The sequence below is a fragment of the Plecotus auritus genome (genome assembly GCF_963455305.1).
Source record: "Plecotus auritus genome assembly, chromosome: 6".
NCBI classification, from domain to species: Eukaryota; Metazoa; Chordata; class Mammalia; order Chiroptera; family Vespertilionidae; genus Plecotus; species Plecotus auritus.
Genome location: NC_137773.1, coordinates 97,234,086 through 97,253,211, shown reverse-complemented (window position 1 = coordinate 97,253,211; position 19,126 = coordinate 97,234,086). Strand labels below are relative to the sequence as shown.

Here is a 19,126-nt window from a genome sequence, read left to right as displayed (position 1 = left end):
GGATCCCAGGGGCGGTAGGGGGTCAATGGGGGGGGATAAGGACACATTTGTAACACCTTAATAAAGGCGGGGGGGGGGGGACAAACCAACAAAAAAAGGACTGGATCCCAGACCTGAGACCCCTTCGCAGTCTAGGGCCCACACCTGTGTGGCTGAGTGCGAGGACTGCAGCCCTGAGCTGGGTCTCCGTCGTCTCTAGGGACTACCGACGACCCCCCCACCCTCCCCCCCCCCCCCGCCCCATTCCCCACCGCGGGGGGTCGGGGCAGGTTCTGCTTGTGAGGTATGGGGGGTGCCTGGAGGAGGGGCCTTCCCTCCCCTCATTCACTTCCTTCCAGCCCTTCCATTCTCAGACCCCTCCAGGGCCCACCTCCTAGGCTTTGCACTGGCTGCTCCTGCCGCCTGGAACTCTCTCTGGCTCCAGGCCTGGCCTATTCTGGCTCCGCCTTTGGCCTTTGGTCCCAGCAGTTCCTCCTTCTCTCCCCTCTTCCCCCTCTCCTGCCCCCTTCCCCCTCCTCGGCTTCCCTGGCCATATCCTCCATATTACCGGTTCTACACTAGCCTGTATGGGACTTGTCTCTGTTGATAAAATAATGCGTCCAGTAGTCTGTTTGCAGCTCTGCCTCTCTCTCTGGATGGGCCCTCCCTGCGGACCCAGATGTCTGGCTGTGAGTATGTTGCAAAAGTAGTAGGGAAGGCTGATTTGGGGTTTTCCTGATAATGGTTTTTTTCTCTCCACAGGAGATGGAACCAGCCCCCTTCTCATTAAAGTGGGAGGCTTTGGAAGGGGCCAGGATCTGGGCTGGCGGCCCTCCTCAGCCCTGCGATGGTGGGGCCCCAGATGGGAACAGGGTCTGCACCAGGAGGTATTTCCTCTCAGAGCAGTAATTATGGGTAATTTTCTAATTGCAACACAAAAATTAAAACCCAAACACCAGGAAGGAAGAAGCCACAGCAGCTGGTGAATATGGGTGGTGGGTGAGGGTGCTGAGGCCTTGGGTAGGGATTCCAGCCTCGACAGAGTGGGAGCAGGTCCCCAGCCCAGGGGTGCTGGTGGAGGGGAGAAGGGGCGCAGGCGAAGGGTTGTTCAGACAGCATAGCCTTCTTGGAAAACCAGCAACTACTTGGAGTCTCAGGTTACTTCAATGGGGATTACACCCCAAGACTGGTCACCTAGAGGCAGAAGTCCCCAGTGGAGGATCTGGGCCTGGGTTTGAACCCTGGCTGTGCCCTGTTCTGCTGTGTGGACTTGAGCAGGAGCTGACTGAACCTCAGCCCAGCCAGTCCACTGCCCTGCTTCCAGCACCTTCTGTGATTCCCACTGCCCACAAATTTAAGTACCTGCCCCTCTGCCTTGCACTTGAACTTTGGAGTCAAACCAATCATTAGGAACCTGTGCACCCAGCACCTCATGAGAGAGGCAGCGTTTCTCTTCCCCATGTTATAGATGGGGAAACTGAGGCTCGGAGAGGCACCAAGGGAGTCATGTAGGCAACCCAGAGGCAGCACTCCACCCACTGAAGTGACCCCAGCTCCCTGCCTAGGTCTGGGACACTCACTCTGGGATATTGGCGTCATTTTTGTGAGAACCTCAGGCCTGGGGGTGGGGGAGGGAAGGGAGAAATGGCGGTGGGGGAGTCTATAGCAGCTTCTGACAAAGTTCTGCAGATAAAATAGGCTCAGAGCAGGGAACCAACTTGCCCCAAGATGCATAGCAGAGAGTGGAGGTACCAGGTCCCACTTTGGGGTGTGGTGGCAGTCCCCCCCCCCCCCCCCGTCACCTTCTCTCTCCAGAGCCCAGGCCTCTCTTGTGGAGGAAAACATTTCCATGGCACCCTAAGGTTGCATTCTCACTCTGTGTGGTATACGGGGACACATTTTTTCTGCCCCTTCTAAGAGTGGGGAGTAGATGCTTGCTAAGCACCAGAAACTAGGCATTTTTGTCCGTGATCCTGTTGCATGCACCCAGCTCATTCCCACCCCAGGACCTTTGCACAGGCTGTTTTCCCTGACTGAGACACCCTTCCCCTCCCCCTGGCTGGCTTCTCCTTGTTCAGGCCTCAGTTCCGGGGATGTCTCCTCAGAGAGACCCTCCAATGTCCTGGGTCACATTGCCCTGTTGGATTTTCCTGAAAATTTTTGTTTTTGCACATTGATTGCTCATGTCCCCAGTAATTCGTGAGTTTTATGAGCAGAGAATTTTAATGTTTTGTTTCATGCTGTGTCCCTAGCCCTGAGAATATGGCTTGGCACAGAGTAGGTAGGCACTCAATAAATACCGGTTGCTGAACTAAAAATTACAAATGCCTCCTCTGTGCTGAGGTCTGAGGCCTCCAGTGTCCTCAGAGATCTCAGCCTAAGGTCCACACAGATTGTCACAACCCGCTTGTGGCCTTGTGGCTGAGGTGGGGTGGAGGGTAGGGGTCAGAAGGGGGAGGAACCAATTTTCCACCTCTGCCAAGGCCACCCGAGCCTGCAATCCCTAGCTTGACCACACGAGGGCAGCAGAGACTCACAGGTCCAATTCCTAAGGGTCCCTGGCGCCCCTTTGGAGCAGCTCTTGAGATCCCAAGTTTCAGGCTTGTAATCAGTAGGTTTCTCTGATTTTACCTATGCCTCCAAGTGGGCTTCCAACTAACGTTTACATATTTAGGAGTTGAATAATTTTCATAGCAGAAAAATATTTTAAAAATCACCCAGTTCTCCCCGCTCCAAAAAAAACCCCTTATTCCCATTTTGAGCTCTTTCCTCCAATCTTTCCTTTTTTGTCCTATCTTTTTTCTCAAGAGGCCTTCCTTGACTAACCCTCAAAACTGTCAACTGCCCGTCTGATTGTCAGAATACCCCACAGTCAGGTGTGTGTTTTTTTCTCAACAGTGTTATTTTCATTATTATTATTTTTTAATTGATTTCAGAGAGGAAGGGAGAGGGAGAGAGATAGAAGCATCCGTGATGAGAGAGAATCATTGATCAGCTGCCTCCTGCACGCCCCGCACTGGGGATCTAGCCTGCATCCGCAACCTGAGCATATGCCCGGACCAGGAATCGAATTGTGACCTCCTGGTTCATAGGTCTACACTCAACCACTGAGCTGCCCCGGCCAGGTGCAATAGCACTTTTCCAACCTCCTTTGAATTTGCCAATTTATAGTTTCATCATCTCCCTCCCTGGAATGTCAGCTCCCCAAGGGCAGGAGTCTTGCTGCATGCATCCAATAGGCGCTCAGTTAATATTTGTGAAACGAACAAAACTTGCCAAAAATAAAATGAATAAAACCTAGCAAAGAAGGCTAAATGCCCTTATTAGTCCCCACCCCCAGGCAGTCGCTACCATCCGTACATCCACAAGCGCATGTGTGTTATGCAATGGCTCTGCACACCCTTCCAGGTAGACACAGACAAATGCAGCTTGTTTCTGAGTAGGGCAGCCTAATGGTCAACACACGGATTCAGGCTGCCCCTCAGCAACTGTAGGGCCCTGGGCCAGCTACTCAAACACACTGTGCCTAAGTTTCCCCTGCTGTAAAATGGGAGGCAATGATAGTTCCAATTTCAAGGGACTATTGTGAAGATTACACAACTTAATACTAATTAAGTAGCCAGTGCCTGGATGCTGCTACTTACAATTAAATATAATAATTATATATCACTAGAGGCCTGGTGCACGAAATTCGTGCACGGGGAGGGGGATGTCCCTCAGCCAATCTGGGACCCCTCGGAGGATGTCTGGCTCCTAACTACTTACCTGCATGCCTGCCTGATGGCCCCTAACTGCCTCTGCCTTGGCCCCCGCCACCATAGCTTTGTCCGGAAGGAAGTCGGATGTCCGGAAGATGTCTGGTTGACCTGGTCTAATTAGCATATTACCCTTTTATTAGTATAGATAATAAACACTTATAAATATTTGATTGTATAGTTCCATGTTAATGCATATATTTATACATAGTAAACAAAATGCTTTAAAAATCTAACTGCTGTATAGCATTCCTTTTTTAAATCATGATATAAATTATTGTTAATTTTTTAATTCCCTCCCCCCAACACTTCCTCCCCTTTGACAACCATCAAGTTGTTCTCTATATCTATAGTTCTGTTTCTGGTTGTTTGTTTTTTGTTAATCCTCACCTGAGGATATTTTTTCCACTTTTTTTAGAGAGAATGGAAGGGAGGGGAGAGACAAAGAAAGAGAGAAACATCTATATGAGAGAGACACATTGATTGGTTGCCTCCTACACACACCCTAACCAAGCCCGGGGATCAAGCCTGCAACTGAGGTACGGTGTCCTTGACCGGAATCAAACCCGTGATCCTTCAGTCCAAGGCTGATGCTGAAACCACTGAGCAAAACCGGCCAGGGCTGTTTCTGTTTTGTTTATGAATTTATTTTTTAATTTATTTTAATTTTTTAAAAAATATATTTTATTGATATTTTACAGAGAGGAAGGGAGAGGGATAGAGAGCCAGAAACATCGATGAAAGAGCAACATCAATCAGCTGCCTCCTGCACATCTCCCCCTGGGGATGTGCCCGCAACCAAGGTACATGCCCTTGACCGGAATCGAACCCGGGACCCTCCAGTCCGCAGGCCGACGCTCTAACTACTGAGCCAAACTGGTTTCGGCTATTTTGTTTTTTTTAGATTCCACATATAAGCCCTGGCTAGGTAGCACAGTTGGTTAGAGCATCATCTGATATGCCAAGGTTGCAGGTTTAATCCCTGATCAGGCTACCAAAAGAAAAAATTTGTACATATTAAGGTGTACAACTTGATGTTTGATACAGTGTGAGATAATCATTACACTCAACTTAATGTACATATCCACCTCTAGATTCCGTATAAGTGAGATCATGCAGTATTCCTTTATAGCACTTCACCTATCTTCATTTGGGATCCCCAAGAAGCAGTCCCTATGACCAGAATTCAGGAGCATAATTATTTGGGAGGTCACTCCAGGAAGCCCAGGTCGTAGTGAGGAGAGAAGGCGCCCTGCAGAAGATGTCAGTGAGTGGGCTCCCGGAAGCTGGGTTTCCAGGGAGTCCCCAGGGAAGACAGAGATGCTCTACTGAAAGGACTAGAAGCTTGGGTGTTTGTAATCAACTTCCTTCCGTCTGCATTTCAGGGCTGCTCCTAGGAGAGCCCTGTGGGCCGGCAGCATGGCCTCCCGTGGCCAGAGCAGGGAAATGCCATCTGGCAGGTGGCCTGCACTGTTGGTTTTTTAAATATATTTTATTGATTTTTTACAGAGAGGAAGGGAGAGGGATAGAGAGTTAGAAACATCGATGAGAGAGAAACATCGATCAGCTGCCTTCTGCACACTCCCTACTGGGGTTGTGCCCGCAACCAAGGTACATGCCCTTGACTGGAATCGAACCCGGGACCTTTCAGTCCACAGGCCGATGCTCTATCCACTGAGCCAAACCGGTTAGGGCTGGCCTGCACTTTTTGACCACAGTCACCTCAATGCCACATTTTGTTTGCCCACCCCCCTCCCAAAGGTATTCAGTGGCTTCTCAAAATTTACTAGAACCAACAAGGCCATCTGACCTCAAATAAGGTCTTTCTTCATTGAAAATCAAGGTTTACCTCCTGAATTAGATTTGTGTGTGATCGTGGACTATCATTTTAGTCCATGGGACACTCCGCTGGTATATTGGTCACTTGTGTCGCCAGCTCCAGGCTGGTGCTCACATTCATGTCTTCCAGCCTTTCACAGCCACCCTACACAGTGGTCGTGACTGTCCTCATTTTAAGAGAAGAAAGCCAGCTGAGGCACAGGGAGGTTAAGGTACTGGCCCAAGATCACACAGCAATGAAGTGGCCAAGCATATCTCAGCCATGTTTGCTGAATGAATGCATAGAGGTCTGAGGTCACCCACTTTGCAGGTAAACCTGTAGGCTTCACTGCCCCAGTCCAGCCCTTGCCATCACACCTGGCTTCTATTCTGACTTGCTGGCTCCAGAGCCCCGAAGATGCCTGAAGATCCCCGGCCCCCTAAATAGCCTCTGCTGCTGCTGTGTCAGGCTGTCCCCCTCTCCCCTCCCCTGGGGGGGGACTGGATTCCAAGAGAGGGGTGGGGTTTCAAAGGAGAGGATGGAGATGGCAGGAAGCCAGGAAGGGGGCTGGGCCAGGAAGTCTAGGGGCTCCTAGGGGCAGGGCCCGGTCGAGGCCTCACCCAGCTAGGGTGGGTGAGGGCATCAGAGAGTGTTGGGCTAATGTAGCTGAACTGAGGGAACTCCCTGTGTGTCTCTCTCTCTGAGTGTCTCTGTGGGTCTCTGAGGGTCTCTGGAGCTCTCTGTGCTGATGGGATGGGTTGTCCCTTCCTGGAACTCAGGCCCAGGACCTGCTCAGTGTGTGTCAGGTGGGCAGGAAAGGGAGTATGAAGATGTGCCCTCCAGAAGCTTTCAGCTCCCCTCAGCCAGGGTGGGGGCCAGCGGAGCCAGAGTTTCCTCCCTTCCACAGTCCTGGGCACAGACAGCTGGGACCACAGCAGGAGACCCAGACCCCAGGCCTATTAAACCTGTGACATGCTCCAGACCCCAGGACCCCCCAAATGCGAGGCATTTCCAGACACCCTAGCCGCAGGACCTAAGCCTCCCGAACTCCAGGACACCCAGATATGTCAGACCCCAAACCCCTAGTTCCCCCAGACCTACTATCCCAGGCCCCAGGCCTGCCTGCCCCCTCCCCCACAGCCCGGGTGTCTGGTGCTTCCTCATTTGCTCATTTCCTCCTATTCTAAGAGGCCTGGGTGTTGGACACTACCAACTCCCTCCAGTATGTGGGGTATGGGAGATGGCTCACCTGCACTTGGGCCCAGTGGGACCCCCTGTCCCTCTTGTCCTGAAAACCTGAGTGTCTTGTGTGTAGCTGCTGACTAATTTTAATGTTTTGATTGAATGTGCAAACTATGATTCGCATTCCTATGAAATGATAGGATCCTAAAATAAAAAATATTAAAATGTACCTGGTGAGGTTCTCCCTCCCATCTGCCTGCCACTAAGAGGTAACTATGGGTATTTGTTTTTCATGTTTCATCCAAAGTTTCTGTAGGCAAATGAAATCTAGGAAATTATTATTATTATTATTATTATTATTATTATTATTATTTGCTTTTTTCAGTTAACGTTTTCTCTTGCAGGCATCTGCTTTCACCCAGGCAGCTCCCACCCCGGGGCCTTTGCATAAGCTGTTCCATACATTGGGTGCCCTTCCCCCATCTCCTTACTCAATAAGCTCCTTTATCCTTCTCAATAAGGATTCCCTTGCTCATCCCATTAAAAAGGTGCCACCCTAGCCCTGGCTGGGTAGCTCAGTTGATTAGAGTATCTTCCCAGTACACCAAGGTTGTGGGTTCGATCCCCAGTTAAGACACCGTACAAGAATCAACCAGTGAATGCATAAATAAGTGCAACAACCAATCAGTGTTTCTGCTGGGCCAGCGTGGCTTGGTGGTTGAAAGTCCACCCATGAACCAGGAAGTCACGGTTCAATTCTCGATCAGGGCACATGCCCTGGTTGCAGGCTCAATCCCCAGTAGGGGGCATGCAGGAGGCAGCCTATTGATGTTTCTATCTCTCTGTCCCTCTCCCTTCCTCTCTCTAAAATCAATTAATATATATATATATATATATATATATATATATATATATATATATATATTTTAAATCGTGCTTCTCTCTCCTTTCCTCTCTCCCTTCAGAGAGGAAGGGCAAGGGAGAGAGAGAGAGAAACATCAATGATGAGAGAGAATCACTGATTGGCTGCCTCCTGCATGCCCCACACGGGGGATCAAGCCCACAATCCAGGCATGTGCCCTGACTGGGAATCAAACCAGTGATCTCCTGGTTCACAGGTCGACACTCAACCATTGAGCCATGCCAGCCGGGCCATTTTAACCATTTTCAAGTGAATAATTCAGTGGCATTTTAGTGCATTCATGTTGTACAACCATCACCTCTATCTAGTTTCAGAACATTTCCATCACCCAAAAGGAGACCTCGTCCCCATTAGTAGCCATTTCCCATTACCCCAGACTCTGGCAACCACTAATGTGCTTTCTGTCTCTATGGATTTACCTTTGCCTGTTCTGGGCATTTCACATAAATGAGATCATACAACATGTGGCCTTTTGTGTCTGGCTTCTTTTATTTGGCATGTCTTTCAGGTTCATTCACATTGTAGATGTCAATGCTTCACTCCTTTTTATGGCTGAGTAATATTCCACTGTGTGGAGGGACCACGTGTGTTCATCCTTCATCAGTTTACACCCCTGTCATTTTGCAAATGTAGATATTTTGGGGGAGTCCCAGGGTGGGGTTGCTGGGTGAGTGGGCACATGTGTTCATGATCCTGGTGGCCTGTGCCAGGTGCCTTCCCGGGGGCGGCGCTATGGATATTCCCCCAAGCAGTGTGTGGGATTGCCCGTTTCCCCACATTCCAGCCAGCACTGGTGTGTCACACTTTTGAATTCTTGCCAATCTGATAGGTGAAAACGCAAGGTCTCAGAGCTGTGGTTTACATTTTCTTATTTGGAGTAACTTTAGGTGTGTTGAACAACAATTTGCAACCCTTTCTGAAAAGTCTCCGAATTCTTTTGAGTATGGAAATGGGAAGAGCAGAGTCTGAGGAGAGGGGAAAGTGGAAGGAGTGGACTGCAGCCTCCCGGAATCTGGAAGGCTCTTAGCACTTACCCCATTTTACAAATGTGGAAACTGAGACACAGAGCGGTTAAGGTTGTACAGCGAGTCAGGGGCTAGAATGGAATTGAACTCAATCTGCCTGATATGCCAGGACCCCACTGAAGTTAAGACCTTCTCCCAGCCCAGCCCTGTCCACTCCCTCCTCAGTCTCACTTTTGTCACTATCCTTCAGGTCTGACTCAGGCTATCCTCTCCCTTGGGGATACTGATCTCCTCCCTGGATTCCCTCCCCAGTCCCTAGACTCACCCCAGTTGTTAAGTCTTGACACAATGCCCCTCCCCAGCTCACATATCTGCTCTGGCTTCCTGTGGCCCTGGGAATAAAGTCCCACTCCTCAGCCTGCTTGGAGGCCTGTGCCTCTGCTCCTCTACACACACACACACACACACACACACACACACACACACACACACTACCAGTTCCTCCTCTTAGCATGTCCACTCCAGCCCACTTCACTGCTCACCAACAGTCCCAGGGCCCATGCTTTGAGCCCAGGGCCAAGGTCTTTGCTCCTACTGTGCCTTCTGCCTAGAATCTGCAAATAGGTTTGTTTCTGCCTGTCATTCTCCAAGCCCCAGACTCAATGTCCCCTCACTCAGGGAACCTCCTCACCAACCCCTTAACATGGAGGCCTCTTTGTACATGAGCAAGAGTGCTGAGTCTGTGGGGGAGACTAGGAGCTTGGAGAGTCAAAGGCAGGTTTTAGGGATCCCCAGCAAACTTCTATTCACGTGTTGAAGCTCCAATTTTAATGTCTCCTCCCCCAAGAAGCCTTCCAGGACCGTGTCCTGACTCCATAGAGACTAGGGTGTCTGTGTACAGCTCTGTCCTCTCTCAGGGCTGGTGTTCCTCGGGAACCTGGACAAGGCTGAGGCCTCTTGGGGCCCTGCATGATGTCTGTGGAATGAATAAATGAATGCAAGGGTTGGGAGTCAACTGAGCTGAGACCAGGAAGTGAGTTGATGAGGTAGTAGTCAGCGGGGATATTAGTGGGGGTTGACTGGGTTCCAGCAAGAGGGAAGCAGACCGCCCTTCCCCCTCCCGTGAGAATCCTGGGCCTGGAGGCCTTGCAGAAGGGCGGGTCTTCTCTGTGTCTTCTTCATTCTTGCCCTCTGCACTCCACCCGGACTCCAGTTCCTCTTCCCCTGCGTTGCTGGGTGCAGAGTCTGAGCAGCGCTAGGGACCGACCGCAGGGGATCTGAGAGGGCGCCGCCGGCTACTGTGCGCCCGGGTCCCGGTGATCCACCACGAAGGTCCTCTGCGCCGGAGCTCTCCAGCACCGCCCAGGTAAAGGCGTGGTAATGGGACCGCAAAGATAGGACAGAGGCTAGCACTGGGGTCTGTGCAGGGGCACCCCCCATCCACCCACCCCAGTCCAGGACTCCTAGCCGCGGTACATCGGAGACAGGCCCTCTTCCGGGCAACAGCTCATTTGCATATAGTTCCGTCTTGGCCAGTGGAGCCGCCTGAAATGTTGGGGGATTAGGCCAAGCCCAGGGAACCCATCTGGCAGAAGGGGCAATGCCGGGACTGGCGCCGGGGTTATGTACCCATTCCCCGGAGGGGAAAGACTGAAGCTGGAGGCCAGAGCCCAACATTAAGGGGGCTACAAGTGAGGGGCTGCCTATGACCCAAAGCGTCCTGAGCTGTTCTGTCAAGGGCAGAACGCTGCGCCCATGACTTGAAGGCTGACTGCCGCTGCATCCTAGCCTCCTGGCACCAGGTCCGGCAGGACAACTGCTCTGGCCAGCTGCCCCTGCAGTGCCTGGATGCAGGCACCTTCACCTGGCACAACCTCTCCACCTTCCTGGAGGTCAGCTGCTCCCCTGGCCTGAGCGGGGCGGCCATTGTTTGTTTAATAAAAAGCAAACAAACCCAACTCACAATAAACCCAGGTGTCGAGGGTGAGAGCGACCACAGGCAAAGGTCAGGGCTTGGATTCTGGTGTCTCTGCCTAGGTTGCTTGAATGGGGTGCGCCCTGCCGTGGGCGCTGTGGTTGCTGCTGCTACTGCAGGATCCATGCAGCCTGGGATTGTCCTGCAACGTGTCCTCGGGGGACGTGGACTGGAATACGGAGTTCACAGCCACATGTTTGAACTTTAGCGGCCAAGGCCTGAACATTCCCTGGAACAGGTCTCTGCAGGCCAGCAGTGTGTTCCTCCTCGACCTGTCTGGGAACGGCCTTCGGGAGCTCCCGTGGTCCTTTTTTGCCCACCTGGAAAAGCTGCAGATCCTGAATGTGACGAACAACCCTCTGGACCGCGTGGATGCGGAGCTGGCAGAACGCTGCGCCCTTGACTTGAAGGCTGACTGCCGCTGCATCTTAGCCTCCTGGCACCAGGTCCGGCAGGACAACTGCTCTGGCCAGCTGCCCCTGCAGTGCCTGGATGCAGGCACCTTCACCTGGCACAACCTTTCCACCTTCCTGGAGGTCAGCTGCTCCCCTGGCCTGAGCGGGGCAGCCATTGGGGCACTGGCAGCCAGTGGAAGCCTGCTCCTTGGGCTCACCATAGCTGGCTCATTGCTGATCTGGAGATTCCGGTCACGCTGGTCACCCAGGAGCCAGAGCCAGGACAAAACATGGGCTGCTCCAGGTGGTCCCAGGCCCAGCTCAGGCTGGCAGCCGAAATACAGTAGCCGGAGCCTCAGCCTTAATCAACCAGAAGCCACCCTACCCAGACCCCCCACACCTGACTATGAGAATGTGTTCATAGGCCAGCCACCTGCCAAGCACCAGTCGGCCAAACACGGGTGAGTGATCCACACACATTTGCCTGTAAGACTCTGGAGCCAGATGGCCAGGGTTCAAATCCCAGCTCTGCCTCTTGCAGGCCATGTGATCTCGAACAATTAGGTTTTCCCCCTCTGGGTCTCAGTTCCTCATCTGTAAAATGGGGATAACAGCAACCCTACCTTATGGAGTTTGGGTAAGAATAAGTGAGCCCCTGTGGATAGGACAAACTCCCTTCATGACCTACAAACCCAGTTTCTGGCTGCCAAGGACAGGGAGAGAGGAGGCAAGTGCTCTAGGCAGAGTGGGGGCTCTGTGGTACCGGTCCACAGCCTGGGTGCAGATTTCTTGTGACCCAGCGCTGTCTCTGAAACACTAGTTCCGTCTCTGTGTAATGGGGACAGCCCTCCCTCCATCTCCCTTGGACACATGAGAGATGCTAAGAAAGACATCTGTGTCCATCTCCCATATACAAAGCCCCAACGTCTCTAGATCAGGCTGGGGTTAGGTAGGTTCAACTTTTCCAGGTTGGATGAGAAGTGGATGGGATTTCAGGGGGAGGCACCGGCAGAAACAAATGTCAGTGGGTGGGAGAGAACAGAGAAACTGCTGTCAATGGGTTTGGAGACAGCAAAACATTAGAGCTGAGGCTGAAGGGGTTGGGAGTTTGGATGGTGAGATCCAGATTGGGGCGGGGGGGGGTGGGGGGAAGCAATGGGAGGCTATTGATGAGAAATGAGAGAATATGCAAAGCAGATGAAAACACAGCTTAAAAGCAGAAGTGGTCTGCGGTAGGGATTTGAGGGAACTAGACTTGCTAAAGCAGCTTAGCTCTGCCTGATGCTCCCCTCTGCTTCCCTGTCACTACGGGCTCAGGGCAGTCTCTTCCAAAAACATTTAGGATTGAATGCGTCATTCCCACTCTACATTTTACAGATGCAGAAAGATAGGCTCTGGGAGGAAGGGAAATGACTTTCCCAAGGTCACACTGTGAGTCAGAAGCAGAGGAAGGAAACAAACTCTGACTCCTAGTCCTGTCCATCCCTGTACAACCATATATGTGTTTGGAGTAATTCATACTAAAGTGTGAATGAGTGATAGACATCACTTACCCAAAGTGGCATTTGTTACAAAAGGACCCAGGGTGGGATTAAGATGTTCTGGAGGAAGGAAAGTTCTTCTCTGGGGGTCTTGCCTACCATAGCTAAACATTCCTAAGGAGCAATCTCCTCCCCAACTAATGTATGGATACAGAAAGTGAGTCTCTGAGACTTACTTTTATTTTGTGGCCACTAAGTCTGCTGCTTCAGGGACCATGGAAACATTGCCCGTCTATAAGGGCAGACGCCGGCTCCAGCCACTTATGTTTATGGGGCTGATGTGACCAGAGCTACCAATTTTTTGAGAAGAAACTGAAGGCTATGCCCTAGCTGGTTTGGCTTAGTGGATAGAGCATCACTGTGGACTGAGGGGTCCCGGGTTCGATTCCAGTCAAGGGCACATGCCACGTGCAAGAGGCAGCCTATCAATAATTCTCTCTCATCATTGATGTTTCCATCTCTCCCTTCCCCTCTGAAATCAATTTTAAAAAAAAAGAAACTGAAGGCTAGATTTTAATGTAAAAATACAGTCAACACCTCAACTTTAAGGAAGAAAAAAAAAAATGCTACAATGGCCCAAAGTCCTCAGACCTCAGCATTATGTGCTGAATCCACAGAACCTTCCCTGACTCACTGACTGACTTCCTTTCCTCAGAGAAAGTTGCTAGGCTGGGAGAATAGTGTCCCTTGCTTCAGTTTCTTCATATGTAAATATGAGGAGTGGACTGGGTCACTGAACTTCCTTTGCCTCTCAAAGCTGATGTGCCTCCCCCCAGAGTCCTCCTTCCTACCCATCTGTCTGTCCCCACAGGACTCACCCTTCAGAGGACAGTGACTTCTACATGAACTACGAGGACCTCCACCGGGCCTCCCAGCCCGTCTATGGCAACCTGCAGTTCCCGGGCCAGGATCCAGCAGTGGAAGATGAGTACGTGATCGCAGGTCACTGAGCCTGAACTCCAGCCTGCCCCATTCCAGGTGATTCGGGCCATTCTGGATCTCCCCTGGCCTCAGTCTCCCAGCCTGAGGAATGGGGATAGGGAAGAACTGTCCTTGCAGCCCTCTCCCCAGCTCCTGCTCTGCTCTTCAGCCCCCTCGGCTGCTAGAAAGGGAAGAAGAGACTCCAACACAGACACAGGGGGTTCATGGTATCAACTCCATTGTCACCTTCCTCTTGGTGTGCAGATGGTGCTCAATAAACACTGTGGGGCTGGTGAGGCTGCTGGCTCAGAGGGAGAAGGTTCCTGTCAGTGACTTCCTGAGCTCTCAAGACTAGATCTCTGCAGACTCCTGAATTTCTCCCCAGCCCCTCCCCTCTGTCCCTCTCAGGTCCCCTCCCAGGTACCTGGCATCCAGACTCAGTCCCCAGGGCAGCCCACGCCAGCCCCAGAGGGATGTATGTAACTCATGAATCAGGACTGTGACCTTCCCCTGCTCACACACCCTCTATGGCTCCCCATTGTCCCTGGGTCCGCAGTCTGGTATTTGAAGACTGTATGATCCAGCCTTGTCCACCTCACTGTCTCTCCCATCCCTCTGCCCTTCTGGTCTGGGCCTCATCACCACCTAGCCCAGCTCCCTTCTGAAGCTTTCATTTTCCTAAGCCATTTACCCATGCCTAGAATGCCACCCCTTCCTCTTTTTCTTACTAGTAAACACCCTAATAGTTGCAGAACTATGGCTGGGGCGTCAGGAGGCATGAGTTCAAATCCTAACTCTGCCATTAATTCCACATGTCTGGTTCCCCACATCTGTAAAATGCAGTGTTAGAATTGGTCTCTCAGTCTGTGTTTATTTAAAATGTGTTTTTTTAAATTGATTTCAGAGAGGAAGAGGGAAAGAGAGAAACATCAATGATGAGAGAGGATCATTGATGGACTGACTCCTGCACAGGGTGGAGCCTGAAACCCAGGCATGTGCCCTGACCAGGAATCGAACCATGACCCCCTAGTTCATAGGTCAATGCCCAACCACAGATCCACACTAGCTGGGCTCTAAGTCTGTTTAGCTCTAATACACTGATATCTTAACTCATCCAGAAACAGGAGTACTGAGAGATGAGGAGAGATAGAGGGAAACTGAGACCCAGAGAAATGGAGCTAGACAAGCATGGAGACTGGGATGTCCCAGGCTGCCCTTGAAGGGTTACTAGCACCATCCAATTGCCTGTCAGCTCCAAGAACGCCCTGCTGCCCATTCACCCAACCTTCCACTCACCCCTATCTTAGGTCCCCTGTGGGAACTGAGGCCAGGGAGGGGCAGGCTCTTCCCATGGTCCCCAGATCAGGCATCACAGGAGTCAGGTCTGACAGATTCATTTTTATTACCACAGTTTAAATAAATGTACACACTGCTGGATCAGCCCTCCCCAGCTCTCTGGTCCTCAGGCCAGTAACCCCAATAAATTAATAATAAATATCAACTTATAAAAACTTTGTTTTTGGCGGCAGGACAGCAATGGTTATCATTGCATATTTCGGGTCCCATAGGGGCTTAATCACAAGGAACAACAACAGCCTGTAATTATTGGAATCTGACTAGCCCATTCCATTCGACAGGTAAGGACTGAGGTCACCTCCATTGAGCACGGGCCGTCGATGAAGGTCTAGGTCCGCTCATACGCAGTGGCAGTCGTTGGCCACGAGGTCGTCGTAGGGCGTGAGGGACACGCGGCCCTCGCTGTCCCGGTGCAGGAGCACCACTGGCTCGTAGCTGGCGGGCACGCAGCACGGCGAAGGAACGCCCTCGGGCTTCAGGCGGTGCAGACGCGCCAGCATCTGCGCATGCCTGTTAGCCGATCGGAACTGGCTCGGGCACGCGCCGCTGCACATGCGCACATCCAGCTCGCGGGGCGCCATTACCCAGTCGGCCCAGCCCAAGTCATCCAGCGATGCGCGCAGGCTCCGCAGGCGGCAGCAGCGGCCCTCCCCGAGCGGGCAGCCGTCCTGAGCGCGCGCATGCGTGCTGCGGCGTTCCCTGCTGGCGCGTGGCCGCCAGTGCAGCTCCAGCCGGAGCCCCGCAGAAGTCGATGCTGCCAGCAACCGATCAGATGGCGGCAGCCAGTTCAGACGCAGTGCGGGCTCCCGGGAGACACCGAAGCCGATCTGACGCTTCAGCGGCCGCGTCACATCCCACGAGCCCGACTCCGTTGGGGACAGCCTGAGCAGGGCCCGATGCAGGCGGGAGGCTGTGGGGAGTCCCTTAGTCAGGTTGGCCCTGGGGATGCCCAGGCGCAGGTGGCCGCCTGGTCCAAGTTTCACTGTGGGAGAGAGAGAGAGGAAGGCCAGTTACCCACGGGCCTACTATGTGCCGGGCGTGAGGGTGCCCATTTCCTCCCACAGGCCAGATTGGATCCCACCTCAGGGCCATTGCATAAACCCCTTCCTCCACCAGCCACATTCTTTCCCTGAATCTCTCCAACCTACCTAAAATAGGCACCACCCTATTTTATTTGGTAGGGATTTGTCTGCCTGGTCACCACCGTGCATGGCACACAGTAGGTGCTTAGTCAAATGCTGATTCTGCCTCCTCCTGGCAGTCAAAAACATTTTCGTTGAAGGCCTACTAAGTGCCTGGGGCTAGGGTTTCAGCAACCAGACACAGTTTTCAACTCCTTGGGTCTTGGTTTCCCACCTGAGAAATGAAGGGTACCAGGCTCCCCAGGATTCGCAGACCCCCAGGTTGGGACATGTGTTGGGGCTACTACAGAGACTGGCATTTGAGTTGCTGCATGAGCACCACCAGTTTATTAGACTAAAAGGGTGAGAGGTTTACCTGGAGTCTCACAGCACCAGTGGGACTGGGGCAGGATAAAATCAATTCTAGTTTGACACCCTCTCCCCAACCGCTCCCAGTTCTAGCGCAGGCCAGATCTTCTTTTGCCCTCTCCACTTCCCGGAGTCTCCTTGGAGGACTCAGAAATACTCCCCTCCTTCTTTCAGGGCACCTGTCACGTATGACTTGAGCAGTGCCTTGTAGCAAGATTCATCAGATTCAGAACCAGTCTGAGTGGATTCTTCCCCTCTTTGGGCGCTAAGCCCCTCCTGCTCCCCTTCCCATCCCCCACCCTGCCCCTGCATCCATCCTCTTGGATCCCACCCACCCTCAACCCCAGCTACATTCAAGGACAGGGACCACGCACCCTGCCAGACCTCATCTCAGGGCTCTCCAGGCTAGGTGAGCCTTCAGGAGAGTCGCTGGCTTCTCTCTGCCTCAGTTTCCCCATCTGCTATCCGAGGAGATGATATTCTCCTCTCCCACGTTGGCTAAGCCTCTCTTGTCCCAATGCAAACAGGGACGCTAGCTCCCCAATCAGCCTGGAGGAGGGATGTATTTGTCTGGCTCACAGATGGGGAGACTGAGGCTCAGCATAATGCTGTATAACTCAGAACCAGATTATAGAAGCTGCTTGGGTGTGTAGGGGGGTGTATTTGAGATTTCACTCACGCTTTGGGGTGAGTATCTGGACTTGAGAAGCAGGGATGAGGTCAGGGTTCGAGTCTTCCCAGGTCTGGTTTGCTCGAAGCCTGGTCAGCAAATCTTCGTAGCGTTTCCTCAGCTCCTGGAATCTGGAGATATTCAGACTGGAATGTGCGTGTGAGGGTCCTGGGAAGACCTGGAGGTGCTCCTGGGCAAGAGATAGGGCGCCTCCCCACGGCAGCCAGGAGAGCGTCAGCAGCATCAACAGCATCATCACAGGGCAGCACGGTGTGGTGGGGCCCTGCCCGGGCAGAGCTGTGTTCCTTGTGCTCTGAGCTGTGACTGACCGGACGCTGCTGCCAGACCTTTATATTCCCCGGACTTTGTCCGCCCCCGCCTGCCTGGTCCAGCCGGCACAGTAAACACTCCAGGGACCACAGCTGGGCAGGGTCTGTGGCTGCTTTTCTGGGGGAGAAGCTTGAGGGTGGTGCTCCTGGGGAAGCTGGGGCCCAGGAGTGCCTCTGAGACTTCTGTGAAATGGGGGCATCATCCCAGGTTGGTGGGCTGATGGGAAGAATGATTTTCTCAAAAAAAAACCCACAACATTATTATGTGATAAACTCCATAGCAAGAGCTTAAGAAGTGGCCTTCTTTCCTGGTGGTGTTTCCTCTCTTCCCTCTCTGGTTAGAACCAAAGGCTGAAGATATTGAAAAACAAAGCAGCCATAGCTGGTTTGGCTCAGTGGATAGAGCATTGGCTTGTGAACTGAAAAGTCTGGGTTTGATTCCAGTCAAGGGCACATGCCTGGGTTGTGGGCTTGATCCCCAATAGGGGCCGTGCAGGAGGCAGCCGATCAATGACTCTCATCATTGATGTTTCTATCTCTCCCTCTCCCTTCCTCTCTGAAATAAAAAATATATATATATATTTTAAAAATATATATATTTTTTTTAAAAAAAAAAAAAAAAGGAAAGAAAAAGCAGAGGAGAAAGGGCCAGAAAGAGCCAAAAAGTGTTACCTGGGCAAGTCATTTATCTCCATCACACCTCTGTTTATCTGGGAAGTAAGGACTGAGTCTTTCAATGGAGAGAAGGTTACATGATGTATAAAGGACAAGGCAGGCATATAGTAGGTATATATACTGGGTATTTTTGCAGTTATTCATCCTCATCTAGGAAACTCCTACTCATTCTTCAAAACCCTACTCAAAAAGCCCCTCCTCCATTCATTCCTCCAATTCAAGACTGACCCCCAGCACTGGCAGTGTTGACTCTGTCTGTCCCAGACTTGGGGGTTCCTGGAAGATTTGGGTAGGGATAAAGCCACTCTGGGCACCAGTTCCTTGGCTGGCCCAGAGAGTAGGTGACAAAGAATTGGAGTGCTGCACTTTAGGGCAGAGAGTGCTCGTGTTAGGTCCAGCCACCAGATGGTGAAGGGGCAGAAGGTGCCCCAGGAACACCCTTCCTCCTGGGTCACCCAGAACTTTTTCCACTGCTCAAGACTCCTGGCTCCAGGCACTGACCCCTGTGCTATGGAAAGGGTGGGCAGCAGTGTGAGACAGATGGTGGGAATGTATAAAGTGTGATAGGAGTGTGCAGGCAAGAAGTACAAGGATCAATGGGGGCCACACAGCCATGTTCCTACTGGGAGAACGGAGTTCAGCCCTCTCTCCCAGCACATACCCACCAGCTGTGCTAGGCCAGCCAAGCCTAGCCTCCCCTCCGCCCCCCACCCCCACCCCGCCACCTCATACCCCCCTGAGTCAGCCTTAGCTCTGTGCAGTGGAATTATACCAGGCGATAGGAAAGTCCTGAGGTCCCCGTGACCTCCCAGGTAATCTGCAGGCGCTTAGTAAACACATGTGCTCACCCTAACATCCTGACTGTAGCTGGTTGGGAGGCTGGGCCTCTTGCCCCACCAGCTTGGCACAAAGTAAGTACTCAATAAAGGATGTAGGGATGACTAGGCAAGGAGCTAGGGCTCCCTCCCCCACACCCGCCAGCAGAGGCGGGGCCCCAGAGTTACTCCAGAGTGCTGAGTCACCCTCACATGACAGAGCAAGGTCAGCAGGGGGCAGAGAGAGCCAAGCACAGGGGTGCTGTCCAAGGTGGCAGCCTGCAGATGAATAATGGTGAGACCACAGCATTCACTGGACTCCAGGCTGCAGGCACCA

General features: G+C 52.2%; 2 protein-coding genes across 3 annotated transcripts; one reads left to right on the top strand and one right to left on the bottom strand.

Moving 5' to 3' along the window:
* Nucleotides 1-9,826: 9,826 nt before the first annotated feature.
* On the top strand, nt 9,827-14,960 carry LRRC25 (leucine rich repeat containing 25). 2 transcript variants are annotated; one of them, XM_080672685.1, is made up of 3 exons: nt 9,827-9,988; nt 10,660-11,453; nt 13,345-14,960. In XM_080672685.1, the coding sequence occupies exons 2-3, from the start codon at nt 10,669-10,671 to the stop codon at nt 13,481-13,483; spliced, it is 924 nt and encodes a 307-aa protein (XP_080528811.1). In that variant the 5' UTR covers nt 9,827-9,988; nt 10,660-10,668; the 3' UTR covers nt 13,484-14,960. The 2 variants fall into 2 exon arrangements, with proteins under 2 accessions (XP_080528811.1, XP_080528810.1); XM_080672684.1 differs by having other exon boundaries at nt 9,827-11,453.
* GDF15 (growth differentiation factor 15) lies at nt 14,841-17,289 on the bottom strand. The gene is made up of 2 exons (XM_080672686.1): nt 16,980-17,289; nt 14,841-15,792 (listed from the first exon to the last, which is right to left on the bottom strand). Exons 1-2 carry the CDS (start codon nt 17,224-17,226, stop codon nt 15,149-15,151), a joined length of 891 nt encoding a protein of 296 aa, XP_080528812.1. The 5' UTR covers nt 17,227-17,289; the 3' UTR covers nt 14,841-15,148.
* Nucleotides 17,290-19,126: the final 1,837 nt, after the last annotated feature.

Coding starts and splice junctions, on each gene's coding strand:
- LRRC25 (XM_080672685.1), top strand. CDS start 10,669: ATGGGGTGCGCCCTGCCGTGGGCGCTGTGGTTGCTGCTGCTACTGCAG. Junction 11,454..13,344: donor CACCAGTCGGCCAAACACGG/GTGAGTGATCCA, acceptor CTGTCCCCACAG/GACTCACCCTTCAGAGGACA.
- GDF15 (XM_080672686.1), bottom strand. CDS start 17,226: ATGATGCTGTTGATGCTGCTGACGCTCTCCTGGCTGCCGTGGGGAGGC. Junction 15,793..16,979: donor CCAGATACTCACCCCAAAGC/GTGAGTGAAATC, acceptor TCTCTCCCACAG/TGAAACTTGGACCAGGCGGC.